The sequence below is a fragment of the Miniopterus schreibersii genome, assembly GCF_964146895.1.
Source record: "Miniopterus schreibersii genome assembly, chromosome: 12".
Taxonomy (NCBI): Eukaryota; Metazoa; Chordata; class Mammalia; order Chiroptera; family Miniopteridae; genus Miniopterus; species Miniopterus schreibersii.
In genome coordinates, this window is record NC_138112.1 from 27,030,352 (window position 1) to 27,047,458 (window position 17,107).

General features: G+C 41.6%; 1 protein-coding gene across 1 annotated transcript in view; it reads right to left on the reverse strand.

The window, feature by feature from the left end:
- Positions 1 to 17,107, reverse strand: part of CCDC83 (coiled-coil domain containing 83) — a gene marked incomplete at its 3' end in the record, with an annotated part of 50,363 nt that overhangs the window by 18,409 nt on the left and 14,847 nt on the right. Inside the window, exons 5-7 of the mRNA XM_081153833.1 lie at positions 10,777 to 10,939; positions 7,317 to 7,484; positions 203 to 294 (exon numbers count right to left, since the gene is read on the reverse strand). Coding sequence (XP_081009959.1) covers positions 203 to 294; positions 7,317 to 7,484; positions 10,777 to 10,939 — 423 coding nt within the window. The remainder of the gene's footprint in view (positions 1 to 202; positions 295 to 7,316; positions 7,485 to 10,776; positions 10,940 to 17,107) is intronic.

Sequence of the window (17,107 nt, forward strand, 5' to 3'; positions counted from 1 at the left end):
ATATTATTTCCCCTTTGCTTTGGAAACTGAACCCCAGAAAGATCAAGTAACAAATTTAGTTTATACACCCAATAGGTGGCAGAACCACAATTTAAATTTAAACTGCCTAACTCAAGAACCCAAGTTCTTAACTATTGTAATATACTACAAGAAAAATTAACAGGAAAAGTTGTTGTTTCATTATAAGAAAATTGAAATATACCTCTGTGGCCCATTCCTTCTTTTGGTCCAGTTGCAACAACATGTCTCTGACTATTCTCTTTCTAGTGTCTTCCAGAGTAATTTTATACTGTTCTTTAAAAAGAAAATGACAAGGCTTATCCCGGGTACAACTATGACGTTAGTAAATGTTATCTTCCATGGTCTGTACCTCTCCTTTCTGTGCATTCCCCCTCCCCAAATTTTCAGGGTACATTTCCACTGAAGCATCCAGCACCTTCAACCAGCAGAAATGCTCCGGTAATTCACTAACACCTTAGTGTGAGCTAGTTTAAGATGACATCTCCCCCAAGAGTGTTTGTCCTTTCAAAGGATTGTCTCTCCGAAGGGAGAGTTGCCAATACTTTAGTACTTGTGTGGCCGTCTACCCTTCGTATCACACAGCTTCTGATCCACAACAGAAATACGAGGAAGACTGATGATCCTGAACCTTTGACTTCCTCTGACAGTGTTTCCAGGGTCCTTGGCCTGCGTGGCCTGGGGCAGGGAAGACGGAAGGAGAAGTGGAGAGCAAGGCCGGGGGGCCGGGGACAGCGACAGGCTTGGCCCTGAGCGAGGCTCGGAGCAACAGGACAGAGCCCAAGGAGGGCAGGTCCCCTGTCTTCCCTCTGCCTTCCTAGGTCATAAATGTCAGAACTGAGGGCGCAGAGGAGCATAAAATTTGAGGCCTCGAAAGTTGCTAGAGATCATGTAAATCAACACCCCTGTTTAAGGAAAGTGAGGCTCAGCGACACTGAGGCTGCTTTACAGAGTGGAGAGAAGTAAAGCCGGATGAATCAGTCCAGTCTGTTCACTGTTTTACACAATAAACCATCACCAAGCTTTTTTGATGTGCGTGACACTGTTTAAGGCACTGATAGTATGGCCAAGTAAGAGACAAAACCCCTGCCTTTACGACAGGTACATCCTAGTGGGGAAGTCAGACCACAAATAGGTAAGCAAGCAAATAAATATTTCAGGTGGAGATGCGCGTGATGAAGAAAAACTACAATTCTCTGGTTTACACAGGGTGATCAGAGAAAGCTTTTCCAAGGAGGTGGCATCTGAGCAGAGATAGAATAAAGTGAGGGAGTCAACAGGAGGGAACTGGACTACTCCAAACCCGAGAACAATCCAAGTTAGTTTTGTTATATGATAATATCTATGCTATATTTATAACGCCTAAAGGATCATTATTTGGAAGTCGGAAGGTATTTTCCCATACAAATGATGTTGATGGTTATGGTTGCTAGATTTCTGAACTGGTCCACAGAGACCCATTTAAGCTATCCTGTAACTAAACAAAAGTATTGTGCCAACTAGTGTGGAATCTAACTGCCCTTTAAGACATTGTTTTGAAGGGACAGTTTTCTCCACAGACCATGTCAGCCAAAGCAGAACTGTCAGGGGTCTTTGATTACAGGGAAGGAGATCGGCTGGTCTCGTCTTTCCATAGTTTGGAGCCAAACTAAGGCTCTGGAAAGGGGGCCAAGGAGCTAGGCAGGAGTTACTCAGCCCTCATCTGTACTCATTACTGGCATAATTGCTTCTCCTAATAGATGAAAACTCTGAAAGCAGAGTGTAAACACTGCTCTTCCATATCTTTCTATTACTGCAGTCCCTGGGGCACAACAGATATTAAAAATATTTTGAAGAAAATTAAATTGGGCAAACTGCCCAAACGTCTTTGGCAGGCAATGGCCTGAGGCTTCAGCACAGGGCAGCCGCCGCCAATGAGGGCAACTTTCAGTGGCAACTTTGGTTGGCAGGAGGAGGGGGAGTCCAAAGGGAGGAGGGAAGAGCTCTCCAAGTTGTAGAGTGGCCAGAAAGGGGGCTGGAACGGTCAGCTTCTGCCTCTAATGGAGTTGGAACAAGTGTCTGATGAGACAGCGGCTTATAAACAAGAGAGTTCATGAGGGTTTGGGGACCAGTCTAACTTGGCATCTGGAGGGTAAGAAAATGGAAGTCTTGCCCTGGCCGGGGAGCTCAGTTGGTTAGACATCGTCCTGATACGCCAAGGTTGCAGGTTCGGTCCCTGGTCAGAGCACATTAAAAGAATCAACCAATGAGTATATAAATAAGTGGAACAACAAACTAATATTTCTCTCTCTCTCTCCCTTCCTCTCTCTATAATCAATAAATAAAATTTTAAAAAAGGAAAAGAAAATGGAAGTCCTCGTTATTCCATCCTACATATGCTCATCTCTATAACCTTTATATTTCTTACTCATTCAAAGTAATCGCTAGATATATTAATGATAATCGAATGATATATTAATCATTCGACCTCATTTCTGATGGGTCTCTTTTTCAATTCAGGATGCAGTCCACTAGACTAATGCTGGGTATTATTTGAAACTTTTACCCAACAAAACACAAAAATCAGTCTAAAAATTGCCGTGTGTCAGGAGCTTAGTTGTAATAAATTTTACATCCTTAGCATCTAAAAGAAACCATACAACCTGGAGCTTGATAATATGAAATATTAATTCTTTGCTGTAAATCATGAAATATAGATAACCAGATATGCTCTGACTAAAGCTGTACCTCTCTCTATTGCTATATTCCTACCGAAAAAGTAGCAATAACATCCAACTGTTTCAAATTCCACATAAAGTTGTATGGACTGTTTTTCTTCTTAAAGGCAGAGTAACTGGCACAAGGGACCACATGAAAATCTCACTGTCATCCTCTGTGATTCAGACCATGTTTCAGGTGACAACTATTAACTATTCATTTGTGAATACAGCCAAAGAACCTGGGAACGTGTAAAAGTTTCCTCATAAAAGTTTGAGATACTGCAAGTGGGAGCTTGGGAGACTATGACCTTGTGCCGTTAGGCTCTTGGCTGCTCAGGTGCCCAGGTTAATGTGGTCACTTGTCACAGGCTGACTGCAGAACTGCCCCGGCTAAGCTTGCTTTGCATTTCCTCCTCTCTCTGTCATGTCCAGCTCTGCTTTGGTCGACTCCTCCACAGCCTTTTGGGAGTCTGCAGTCTACTCTTCACATACTTCTGGTGTCATAGAGCTTTACTGTGCTGATCCCCTCCTGCGGTGGCCCCCTTTCAGCCCCAGCAGGAGAACACTGAGCAAGGGCCGGCGGCGATGCCAGCCAGGCAGCAGCTTCTGCAGGCACAGTGTGTGTCGCAGAGCCATCCCTACCTCGCGGAATCACAGCGCTGGGGGCACTGTCTGAAGCATATTGGTTTGGTGTCAGACACATGGGTTCAAGTCCCACTTTCACTACTTAATAAGCTTGTGAGTTTGGTAAGACAATTAACTTCTCTTGGCCCGTTTCCTCATCTTTAAACTGGCACAGTGATATCTAACCCAAAGGAACCTGTAGATGAGATAAAGTGTAGAAAAGCAGGTGCTGGGGGTGTGAGTTCTCTTGGAGATCACCAAGGGACTTTCATTTTACAGATGAGGAAATTGACATTCAAAGGAGGAATATTACATTTTTGTAAGTGGACCTGAGTTAAGTCTCTTAACTCACTATTAGTGTACAGAGAACTTCTATGGCTCCCTGCCCTGTGCGCCTGGAAGGACAAAAGTAAGAATGATCTGTGACTCTACTATCTAATGGCTTGTAACAACCCGCACGTTCTCTATTCCTGGGTCTAATCTAAGGTTTCCTCTTATTAAGAGAAAGAGCCACGTCCTGAATAATCAGGACTGTGTTTCCTGTATCCAATATCTTAACACCTCCTTCCAGCTAAAAGTTCAGGGAAGCAGCTCTAGGTGCTTCTTCTCCTGTGGCTACTGAATAAAGGAGAGTCGAACGGCTGACCAAGGAATGGTTTGTGCCGGGTCCCAGTGATGACCCACCGGGAGGCATGAACAAAGGCCTTTGGTCATCTTTGTTTAGATCAGCGATCACACCCACTCTCTTTAGAGCCTGGGCTGGAGAACACTGCAAAAACTGACCTACGGTGTTTTGTTATAGCAGCCAAGTGGACTGAGACACAGGCCCTCCCAGGGCAGCAGCCACCTCTTCTTTGCTCTGTTGTCAGGACTGTTAACTAGTCAGCCACGTATCCCTTAGATGTCTCAGGGGTGAGTCATAAAATGGAGCTGAATGTCCCCTAAACTGGAGAGGACACCAAACAACCTGAGGAATTTTCTTAGGAACTTTCCATCTTGATTTGAGGTGAAAGGGGAATTACCCTTCACCTGCCCCTTTAGGGGACGGTGTAGAACTTACAGCACACCAGGGCCCTTTCCAAAAACTATCCCCTAATTTCTAATGATCTTTTCTTGGCCTCTCCAACTTCTTTCGTGGACCAGAATTTGGTGGTCGAAGGTATGAAGCCAGTTTTCTGCCTCGTCGTATTGCAAGTTTGCACGTGGTATCTTCCTGTACTTTGAAATGTGGTAACCATTACACGGCCACCCCAGTTCAAACTGAGACTAAAAAAGTTTCATTTTACTATCTCGTTTCACTTACAATAAATCTTTTTTTATCTAAAATACTTCTTCCTCGCAAGTAAAACAGTCTAACACAAACCCCGCGACCATGGGTGTGAGAGGAGATTTCCAGAGAAATCATGGAAGGATGGGGCAGGTGGGAGAAGAGGAGGGGAGAATAGCAAGAAGGCTTTAGATAATTGACTTAGGAGACCCAGGCTCATCGTGTCCAATTAGTGGCCCCCCAAGTGTTTTAAAGTCCCCAGGAAGAGTTGCTGCTGCGTGGTTGGGAGAAGTGCCTAAAACTAATGACAAATAAGATAAGCCTCGAACAGCCATTTCCCAGTGACACAAAAAGCTGGTATAAACCAAGATTCAACCAGCAAGGAGTTCAATAAATAAATGTTATTACCACCACTACAAAGTCGGATACAACAGCATGACAACTTTTAGCTGAAACAAATCATCCAAATTTCTTTCTTTTTTTAAAGAATAATTGATTTTTTTTTTTAGAGAGAGGAAAGGAGAGAGAGAAAAACATTGATTCGATCAGCTGCCTCCTGCACGCCCCCCCCCACCAGGGATCGAACCTATAACCCGGGCATGTGCCCTGACCAGGAATCAAACTGGCAACCTTTTGGTGCACAGGACAATGCCCAACCAACTGAGCCACACTGACCAGGGTCCGGATTTCTAATCAAGATAATGGGTTGAGTTTATATGAGATCACTATTTCTACTTTAAAAATATAAAATGAAATGCTGGATAAAATTTTAGAACATTTTAAACATGCCAGAACAATAACTGTTTTAGAAGTATGGCACTGGCACACAAATACATAGATCAATGGAACATAATAGAAAGTTTAGAAAGCTCTCCAAATATACATGGGGGATGCGTTAAAGTACGATCAAGTCAGCATCTCAGATCAGTAGGGTAAAATGGATTACTTGATAAATGATATTGGGACAAATGAAAAACCATCTGGCAAAAAAAATAAAATTGGTTTCCTATCTCACACACATACAAAAATCAAATATTTAAATATAAGACTACAAAATTTTCTCACACATATACCCCACAAACAAAAGGCTAATGACAAATGGGAAAATATTTGTACCTTGTATCACTGTTAAAGAGCTAATACCCTTAAAAATATAAAGTATTCCACAACACAATAGAAAAGCAGGCAAAGGGTATAAACAGATGGTTCACATGAAAGAGTCCTGAACTTATAAAAAGATATTCACTGGTACTTATAATAAGAGAAATGTAAATTAAAGCTACAGTGAAATACAGTGTTCTACTTTTAAGGATGACAAAGAACAAAGAGTTGGATAATATCCCCCGTTGTTGAAGATGTGGGAAAACTTAGCACAACCTCTGTGGAGGGCCAGGCCTATCAAAATAAAAATAAATGGGCTGCTTAGGCCAGCCATTTCTCTTTAGAGATACACATAAATGAAATTACATGAACACAAGGATATTCATTACAGTAAAAGGAGATATGTATAAGGATATTCACTGCAGCATTATTTGTAACAGTAAAAGGCAGGAAACAACCTAAATGCTTATGAGTAGGGGACTGGTTAAAAAAATTATAGGACAAGCCAAAGTAGCCATTGGGAGACTGAGGAAGCACTAACACGTACTGACCTATAATAATGTCAGTATTGTTATGGGGAAAATCGCATTCGTAGCATGCTGTTTGTTTATGTATATATAATATTTCTGAAAGGCTACGTGAGAAACTGGTAATAGTGGTTTTATCTAGAGAGAGGACCGAGTGGCTGGGGAAACAGACAGGAGTGGGAAGGTGCCACACTCTCTCTCATTCTGTACTTTTCTTTTGGGGAGGAGAACCTCTTGAAAAAGTGTAACTCCAAGCCCAGACTTGTTTGGGGCCAAATTTACACTACAGTTATGGTGCAGATGCCCTGAGCCGGGAAAACGACATAGAAAGTGATCTAGAGGCGGGGAAGGGGGGGTCTGGACAGGCCCCCAGCAGAGGACGATGGGAACCAGCTCACATGAGCCCCTCTGCAGTGCTGCCACCAGCACCAGGGGGCTCGGGCCCGTCCCCTCACCCGCCCACAGCGTTCTTTCAGGCCACCCTTCTCCCGTTTGTTCTCCCCTATGACTTTCCTGTCTCTGGTCTTTGGTGTTCTTTTGAGCCACTCTGCTAGTTGCAGTGACAGACAGGTGGCTCATGGCTCCCAGAGCCAGTCCTGGCGCATCATCCCGTCCAGTGTCACCCTGTTCCACACCCTCCCCACTCTGTCTTGCTCACATTTGTTCTCCAGGGTTTTGCGACTCCAGCTCAGCATGTGCTTGGGGTGGCTGTAGCTCGCCTCGGCTGAATTTCCTCTCTCATATAACCGGGTCCCGGGCCCTCCTGCCTCAGTGGACTTACCCCAGACCCAGGGGGAGCGCACAGACACCACCCCGAGTGAAACGCCCTCCTTGGGCCAGCTGCTGGCAGCCTTTCTCCACCCGCCTCCCCTCCCTTTGCTCCCTCTTCGCGGTTTCTTAGGTGGTCCTGGGATAGTTTCTCTATTTTCTCCCTGTGCCTTCGCTCTTGGGCTCAAGCTGCTTGTGCTGACCCAGCGGAGAGGAATGAATGGTTCAGGGAGAACTGGGTTTTTTTCTTCCATCGACTGTCTGCCCTGTAAAGTGTTTTACTGAACCTGAACTGGCTTTGTTGCAACTGACCTGACATTTTCTCTGCATTCTCTTTAACTTTATTGATGTCATTCTGTAGGGAGACAATGAGTTTAGCATGCTGCTCACTCCCTACATTCTTGTATTCTTCCCAATATTCCTTCTCGCTGAGTTTCTCGAGAAATAGTTTCTCAGTGTTGCTTATTTGCAAGCGCATATCTGTTGAAAGAAAATCAAAACACCGTGTCATTTCTACTGTCCTTGCAACCATGGTGTGTTGCAATCTGGTTTTATGAAGTTAAGGTCTGATATTAAGATGCTGTTATCTCATAAATCTGATTTTATACCAACAATTTAAGGAAATTGAAACTATTCAAACCATTGTTTAACTATCCCTCATGATTCCAAATCTAAGTAAAATTAAAATTCCAACTCTAAAGTAGGTGTTTGGCTTTGGGCTGTGATGGAAAGCTATAGAAGACAATTCAACTATATGCCTAGGGACCCGCAAGTTTAAATTACCCCTTTGATAGCTGGATAAGGGTCCTATTTGTACAGTGTATTATGCCACATATTCTTTTTATTAGAACATTGTCATTTTTCTGGCCATATGCCTCCGGGCAAAGTGATTTCACTTTATGTCATTCCATGGTCCTTGGCAACCATTTCTGTATGTAATTTGTTTAGTCTGTCATCTGAAGTTCATTTGTGTGAAATGATAGTATATAAGTCATAACAACATGTTTTCCCCCACACCCACCTGCAAGACTTCAGAGTAAAAGATAAGTTCCCCAGTTAAACATGTACAAATGCTGAGCTATCTCGACCATATACACTTTCAGTGTGCCCGGTACACTTGCTAAACATGGTGTGCTACGCAGTCTTCAGGCTCAATATCATGCTGCTGAATATTTTGGAAAAGGAACCATTACAAAGAGCCAGGTGCAGCGAACATGATGGCTACTTGGCTCACGACCACACAGCGTCCTGTTTGAGGGCCCCTGGAGAGCAGTGCCACCTCCTACTCATCTCTGCGAATTCAGCACTCAGCAAGAGGCTGGCACTTCGTTGGTGCTCAGTAAATGTTTATGGAATGACAGAAGCATCCCAATCAGGCCGGAGGGAGGCTCTTCGGGCCAGAGGTCCAGAAGGACTCCAGACACGTCTTTTTCTAAATATGTAAGATTATATATTTGTAAATCCCTTAATAAATGGCACTTGCTATTTCATTAATACTCCTATAACCCAGATGACCAGCCGTCCTCTTATTTGAGCAGACGATTGCTGTCTCAGCCCTGTGCCTGCCACATTCAGCTTTTGGGGGGAGTGCTGGTTGACATCACTGAAGATTTTGAAACAGAGACAAAGGCGTGACTGTTGCTCTACTTTCCCAGGACCCCTGTCCACTTCACTTCTAGTAACACACTTTTCCTACTCCTTGTCAGGTACAGTTGTTTGTATGGAAAGTAATACAATAATTAACAAGTAATAGTTCAAGAAATAAACTCTGTTTCGCATACTCACAACTGTAAATAGACTTTTGCCCCACCCTGTGTGTAGGCCAGCCACAGTGGCCCCTTCCCTGGCCACCGGGATCGGTCCAGGCGTGAGCATGTGTCCCAAGCTAGACACGTGCTGAGTCTTCCGTATAAATATTTCTACTGAAACTGGTGGAAAACATGTTTCTTGCCTCCATTTTGAGGTTATAAAGATGTAAGATCAGAGGACCCTATAGCTAGAGTTCCAGCCTCATGGGGACAACAGCCTCAGAAAAGGAGCCAACTTTCGGGGGAAGACAGAGAGGCGATTGCTAAAGGAGGTGGGAGGATGAGGGAAGGAGAGAGGGGAGGGGGGCAGGGAGGGGAGAGGGAGGTGTTTTTTTTTTGAGAAAGCTGAGATCTGACAGCATGTGAGGCTCTGGGTCACCTGTCTTTTCTGCTTGGTTATATGAAAAGAATTACATCCTGTTTACGCTTAAGCTAGTTTGGGTGAGATTTTTATCCGTGTAACTGAAAGAACCCTAATGAAAGTTTGGAAGAAAGGGGTTGTATCAGTACTTCTCAAACCCCACTGTGCGTGGGAACCCCCTAGGATCTTGTCAAAACGCAGGTTCTCATTGAGGAGGTCTGTTCGGCTCTGCGGCTCTGCACGGAAACAAGCTGCCACGCGAAGGTGTGGCGGCCGCTCCACAAACCGGTCCAGCTGCAAGCGACGACCCGGGGCCGACGAGACTGCCTCAGAAACCCTCCCAGGCGCCGGCGCTCCCCCCTTCCCTTTCTCCCGGCCCCTGTGGGCTGCCTCGGTCCTTGGTCCTTGGGCCGCCTGCATGCTGGGGACAGGCCACACTCGGCCGGCCCTCGGCCCAGACCACAAACAGCCACACCCCAACCAGCCGGCCCTTCCCTGGAAGGCAGCTCGCTGAGCACATCCCACTGGCCCTTTGGTCGCAGTCCCATCTTGCGGGACTTACGAAAGTATTCCTTCCAAACGTAAGCAGAACTTTCGGGGAGAGGAGCCCTGAACAGCACATATTACTACCTCCCGACATCACTGCTGCCCAGGAAGAGACTTGGGTAGGAGGAGGTTTAGGGGAACAGTTTTGGAGGCCCCAAAGAATGAAGTTTGCTAACTAATGTTTGCTTTTAGTAACTATTTCTTTCAAAAGAACAAATTATCCATGAATGGAACGCCTGCTCTGCGCAAAGTCTTGGGTAAGGAGGCTCTCCGAAATATTTGGGGAAATTCAGTGAACTCCTGTCCCCTTTTTGGCTCCCGGGTTCAGTCTAGTGGCGCTCAAGCCTCTTTCCCGTGTTCTCCAGCTTCCTGGCAGAGATGCATTTAGAGGGGCCCTGGCTAAAGCAGTTTTAGAAATCTCAGCGGCAAGTTAGAGGGTAAAGGAATAGGAATTTAAAAAAATACAAGTGTCAAAACTATGTGTGTGACCTAATGGTATTTCCTCAGCCCATGGCAGGAGAGTGCCCTGGGTCCCTCACCTTCTGCACCCAGCAGCCTTTCTCTCCGTGGCCTCCACGCCGCCTCCTTCCCAACTCTAACCCCCTTTGCGGTCTAAATGCGGGGAGGCTTAGCTCTGTGGAGACATTGGGTGGGGAAGTTCATGGTTATATTCCCCTTGTCGTTCCCAACTCTGAGCTGAGTCTGCAGCCAAGGACGCCACCAAACAAGAGTAATTCCCCCAAGAAAGAACAAATCCCCGCCGTGCGGAGCCCAGAGCGGCGTCTCCCAGGGCACTGCCTGGCCTGAGAGTAGGGGGCTGTCACCTGTCCTTGGCCTTGGTCACTGCCCTCATCCCCCCCTGCCTCGGTCCCAGTGCCTTTTTCCACTTTGCCGCTTCCCTCCTGTCCGCTTGCCTACGTGAGCTCGTAGCTGTGGTGGGAATGACACCATCTGAAGTATGTGCGCTGCGCTTTTCATATATTAGAAACAGAAGCGTTGATACGTTCAAAAATAACTTGATTCAGCTTTGTGATAATTTTCTGAGTTTGTAAATCACCTCTTAAGTTTTGCTCCTGGTCTCTTTCAAACTTCCACTTTTCCTTCATTGCCGCCTCGACGTCCTCTCTTGTTACAACTTTTAAGGCATCTGGCTTCTCCTCGGTCAGCTCCTTTAGCAGGTTCCGAATGTGCCAGACCTGCTCGTCCTTCAAGCGCCCGTTCTGCCGGCAAACCAACAGGCGTCAACTACGTCAGCTGGAGCGTCCCACCCACCTTCCTCGAAACAGTCGCACGCGGAGGCTTGCAGAGTGAGAGAGAAATAGTTAATGAAATCAGTTAGACAATAACACCTCTAAAAGTTTATGGAACATGGAAGATTTAAAATTAAACCCATCAACACATTAACCACAGGATAGAAAGTTACATTTTAACAATTGTGTTATTAATCTACCAGTCTCTCACCCCATAATAGGGCCAATGAATATTAAAATTAGATCTTGGAGGTCAATTTCTCCAGCTTAACACCATTCTTCTTTAGCAATCATCATTCATTTAGTCAGTATTTATGGAGCCAAGGAGTCTTCTATACACTAGGAATATACAAGTGAACAAACTAGACAAAGACTACTGCTCGTGTGGAATTTACATTATTCTTTGCATTTTTTACAAATGACCCTAATTCTCTTATTTTAGGGTGATGCCTACTCACCATTCCAATGCTTCACACTTGAAATGTGGACTGGGTTTCCCCTGTGGATATCCTGCTTCTAAGCTTCTTATTTAATCAACTTAGAGTTTATTCTTGTCCTTGCTATCTTATCATGTGTATTCGGAGATATTTGAGTGTGTGTGAACTCAGTACATTTTCCTTGTAATTTTCTTAGGGTCTCTTTAAGTTCTAATACTCACTTCCTTGATGTCTCTCCTCCAATTTTTTTAAAACCTAATAAAATGTATATTCTTAAAATCTGTTAATATCTCTTTTAAAATTTACCTACTTGCCCATACTTTAACACACTCCTTACTATAACTTTTTCCAAAATTATATTTGATTCCTGGTATTCATGTCTTTTTATCCTCTTACTTGGACACTTTAAGAGTATTTTTCTTTCCCAAAGTTGATTTTTAAGACCAGCTCTTCTCAGGCTTTACTATGTGTACCAAGCACAAGGGGATCTTGCTAAAATGCAGATTCTGGAATTCAGTAAATTTGGCACATTTCTGAAAACCTCCAGGTGATGCCAAGCCTGCTGGCCCACAAGCCATACTTTGAATAGCAAAGTTTTTTCAGATAATCTAAGTAAATTATGATTTATCGATAGTATTAGAGTCGACTAAAACTCCATTCGTTATTTCTTAATCCAACAAACTTTAAACTTGAGGGCTGAAAGACTTACTATCTTAAAATTGTTTAGCAAAATAGACATTAGTTTAATAAACTAGGATTTAATGTTACTGTAATGCCCTTTAAGTTATTCCATAGGTTGCATGATATGATTGTCATTTCAGTGCATTAGAATTTTAATTTAAAACTTTGATGAACTGAACGAAAGCAATGATTAATTAACTTTATGATGCTCAGTATTGATAAATACAAGCCAAAAAAAGGGGTGGTAGTGGATTGAGATGGATAAGCTTTGAGTAATTTCAAAAAATAGAAACAAAGATTAAAGGGCATGGTATTCAAACATTAGTGGTTTAACTTCTCTGATCTTTTGTTTACAATATTCTAAACTATCATAATTAATTCTGTCTCTGAAGAATTTTTAATACCAAGGGATTCATAATGTGATAAATCTGAAAACTGAATTTCTCTCCTTCTAACCCACTCTTTAAAATCTTATTGGGAGTGACATAAGCAGGAATATTGGAGTAAAGACCTCCAAAAGTCCTCTCCTTCATAACAGCAATTAGATAATTGGCAAAAATTGGCAAAATCAACTTTTCAGAAGTCTGGAAATGGAAGGCTTGCAATTACTTCCAGGAAGTGTTTATTCAAGAAAAATAGTTGAATCTGAGTAAGGGCAGTGAGCTTTGTGGCATTTTACCTTGCCCGAAAAGCCAACAGCCCCACAATCATGATAAAAAACACCAGCCTAGCAGCTTGGGGATGGGGTCAGGGAGAAAAGAGAAGAGGGGAGCAGAACTCTTCCAAAACACAATCCCTAAACAATGGTCATTACTTGACATATCTGATAGTTCCCTGGAAAATCCCACCAGCAAACCTGTCTTTATTTAACTTGACTCAGAACTCACCCAGTGTGTGAACAGCTTTTTTCCAGATTGATGTTTGTCAAAAACAATCAGAGGCAATTGTGAAACATTAAAGCTCCCTGAGGTGGTAATAACAGCTGGGGTAAACAACAAACTGACCAAAAAAAAAAAAAAAATCCCACAAAAAAACAAACTCTAAAAGAAAGCTGGAGATAGGATGTCCATAGGAGATTAAAAAAGCTCTGACATAGTCACAAGAATCTAAAAGGCCACATGCATGTATAAGGCTGTGAGCATACTCAGGAAAGACCTAAGAAGCCCCTAAGCACTCACCTCTGGCTGACCTTGAGGCTCCGTAGAAGCAAGAAGTAAAGGTGAAGGTGAAGTTGTAAATTTCCTGGCTGAGTGTAGAAGTCATGTTCCAGCAAGGACATAGAGCCCCTCATCAAAGGCTGGCACATTTATTGGTTAGAGACATTTAAAGAAATCTCTGTCCAATCATTAGCTGACCTCTAAGCTAAGCAAACAAAGACTTTAGTGGCCACCCAACAAAAAACATAGGTTTCACATAATTGATTCAGAAAAGTCACTAAGCAAGCAAACAACTACTACAATAAGCAGCAATGAAAAATTCTGGGGAGAAAAGAGAATCTAATCTCCAGAGTTGTCACATTATAATATTCAAAATGTCTGGTTTTCAACAAAAAATTAAGAGGAATGCAAAAAACAAACCAAGAAACTATGGTCCATCCACATTCTTATTGGGATTTTTACTATACACAGGGAAAAAGGGCCAGTCAATAGAAACTATCCTTGAAGAAGCCTAGACATTGGACTTTCTAGACAAAGATTTAAAATCAGCTACCTAAAATATATTCAAAGAGTTGAAGGAATTCATGCCTAAAGAACTATAGGGCCCAGCTGGGCGTGGCTCAGCTGTTGAGCATTGATGTAGGATCCAGGAGATGGAGGTTCGATTCCCTGTCAGGGCACATGCCCGGGGTTTAGATGAGGGCGTCATGATAGAGACCCCATGATGAGATTATTGCCTTTATGAGAGGAGGAAAAGATCAGAGCCCTCTCTCATTCCACCACTTGAGGGGATGGTGTAAAAAACAACCTTGATCTAAGTCTTATATCTTAAACAAAAATTAAAATGGACCATGATTTGAGTTGAAAAGGTGAAACTATAAACATTTTAGAATAAAACTTAGAATAAAACCTTTGTGATCTAGGGCTAGGCAAAGAGCTTTTACATATGACACCAAAGCATGATCCATAAGGGAAAAGTTGATAAACTGAACTTCATTAAAATTAAAAGCTGCTCTGTGGAAGAGCCTGTTAGGAAGATGCAAAGATATGGTACAGACCAAAAGAAAATATTTGCAAGTAACATATTCAACAAAGAACTAATATCTAGAAGACCATTTATCTACCTACCTTCCTACCTACCTACCTACAACTTTTTAAAATTCTCAAAACTCAACAGAAAAAGAAAATAGGCAAAAGACACTAAAATAAATGTCACCAAAGAGAATATATAAATGGCAAATAAGCATATGAAAACATGTTCAATGTCATTAGCCATAAGGGAAATGTAACTTAAAAATACAATGAGATATCACTACCCACCTATCAGAATGTCTAAAATAAAATAGTGATGTTACCAGATGCTGGCAGATATGCGGATAAACTGGATCACTTATATATTGCTGGTGGGATTGTAAAATGGTACAGCTACCCGTTAAAAAGGATGTCGATTTCTTACGATACTAAATATTTGCTTCCCATACAACCCAGCAACTGCATTGTTGGGAATTTATCTCAGAGAAGTGAAAGCTGATATTCTTATGAAAACTTATACACAAATGCTTATAAAAGCTTTATTTGTCGTAGCCAAGTACTGAAAGTAACTCACATGTCTTTCAATAGGTGAATGTTTAAACAAAATGTGGTAGTTCCACATCATGAAATACTACTCAGCAATAAAAAGGAACCAACTAATGATATACACCACAACCTTGATGAATCTCCAGGGAGCTATGCAGAATGAAAAGAGCCAGTCCCCAAAGGTTACTTACTGTATGATTCCATTTATAAAAAATTCCTGAAATGACAAAATTACAAAAATGGAGAACAGATTAATGGTTTCCAGGGGTTAAGGAATGGATAGAATTGGGAGGGGAGTAAGTGGTTCTAAAGGGACAACTTGAGGGATGCTTGTATTGATGGAAATGTTCTGTATTTTGACTGTATCAATGTCAGTATTAATATCCTACTTGTGATATGTATTGTACAATAGTTTTGTAATATGTTATAGGAAACAAGGTAATGGGTACTCAGGATCTCTCTGTATTATTTCTTATAACTGCATATTAATCTATAGTTATCTCAAAATAAAAAGTTAAATTTAAAAATGAAGGACAATAAATATTAGAAACTGAAAAACAAACCATTTGCTACTCTTCAAGGAATTCTCAAATATTCCATTAAATAGATTCATGTTTTGTTTTCTTATAAATAAATTGAATTACTTTGGTTTTACATGGTATTTTAAAATGAAATATTTGTAGAAACTTGAATCATACCAATGAAAATATCCCTTGCTAAACTATTGAACTGCTAATCCTTTTACCAAATATGGGCTTTTCTACTTATTTTTGTAGAAGTGGAAAATTCCTTTATCAAGTATGTCCTCAATACTAAATAAATCTCTATCTGATTTTCCTTATGCTACTTAATTTTAGTAAAGCAACAATGACCTCTAAATTAAATTTCAGATAAAAAATACTTACCATGATATATAGGCAAAACATTTACAAAGATATTGTTAATTTAAAAGTCATTACATACAACTAATAAAAATATATAATATATAAAGAAAATTTTCTTTTACTTTCCATACATAGCACAATACTTCTCAAAGTGAATCCAATTCTGTTACATCAAATTTTTAACACAATAGCTATTCTTTTCAAACATGTGATGTTTTTATTTGTAAATTAAAACAGCATCTCATGTCCTATAATTTAATGTTGTAGAAACATTACTATATCATATTTCCCATGATATGTAAGTTTAATAACATCTATATTAAACTTACCAAATCCCATATATAAATTTCAAATGGAAGGGAAATGTTTCTGACAACATATTACAAAATTCACTGTGTCTGAAAAATTATTTTGAGCTACATACTGAAATAAAATTTAGATATATCCAGCAATATGCTAAAAATATGTTTATCTTGCAAAGTGAAGTAAATAATTGTTCTTTGAGGTAAAAATAATTATGACATTTTAAAGTAGAAGAAAGGAGCTTCAGTAAATAAGCTACAAAAAGGGGATTAATTTTGTTTTGTTATAAGGCCATTACATGGGCTTTTACCCTTTTAACTTTTTATGACTCATAAGAACAAGAACAGAATTTGCCAAAATAGCACACAGAGTTCCCATCTATTCACCCAGTTTTCCCCAATGATAACTTTTTTTTTAAATCCTTACCCGAGGACATGCTTAGAGAGAGGAAGGGAGAGAAAAGAGAGAGAAACATGGATTGGTTGCCTTCTGTACTCTCCCCCACTGGGGGCCAAACCCAAAACCCAGGCATGTGCCCTGACTGGGACTCAAACCGGCAGCCTTTCAGTGCATGGACGACCCTCAACCAGCTGAGCCGCTTGGGCTGGGCCAATGACAACATCTTACACAGCACATTATCAAAACCAGGGAGCTGGCACTGGTACACTGTTTCTAACTAAACTAGAGATGTTATTTGGATTTCACCAGTTTTTACATGTGCTAATTTTTTTAAATGTGTGGAATTATGAAATTTGTCACACACATATGTAAGAATGATCACCATATAGATGGCATTTGAAGCTGTGGTGTTAAATAAGATCTCCCCGAGAGAGGTTAGACTGAAAGAAAAGGTTGAGATCAGAACACTGGTAAATACCCTAATTAAGGTGTAGGTCCAGGAAAAAAACAACGAATGAAAAACATGAAGAAGTGGTCAGAGAAGTACTGTAGGAGGAAAATTAAGGAAGAGTGATGTCCTGGAACCCAAAGGTTAAAGAGCTTCGAGATGACAGTAGTGACCGCCGAAGGGATGTGGGGTAAAGTAAGGATTAAAGAGAGTCCATGGGACCTGGCTAAGTGGTGATTAATAACTGTTGC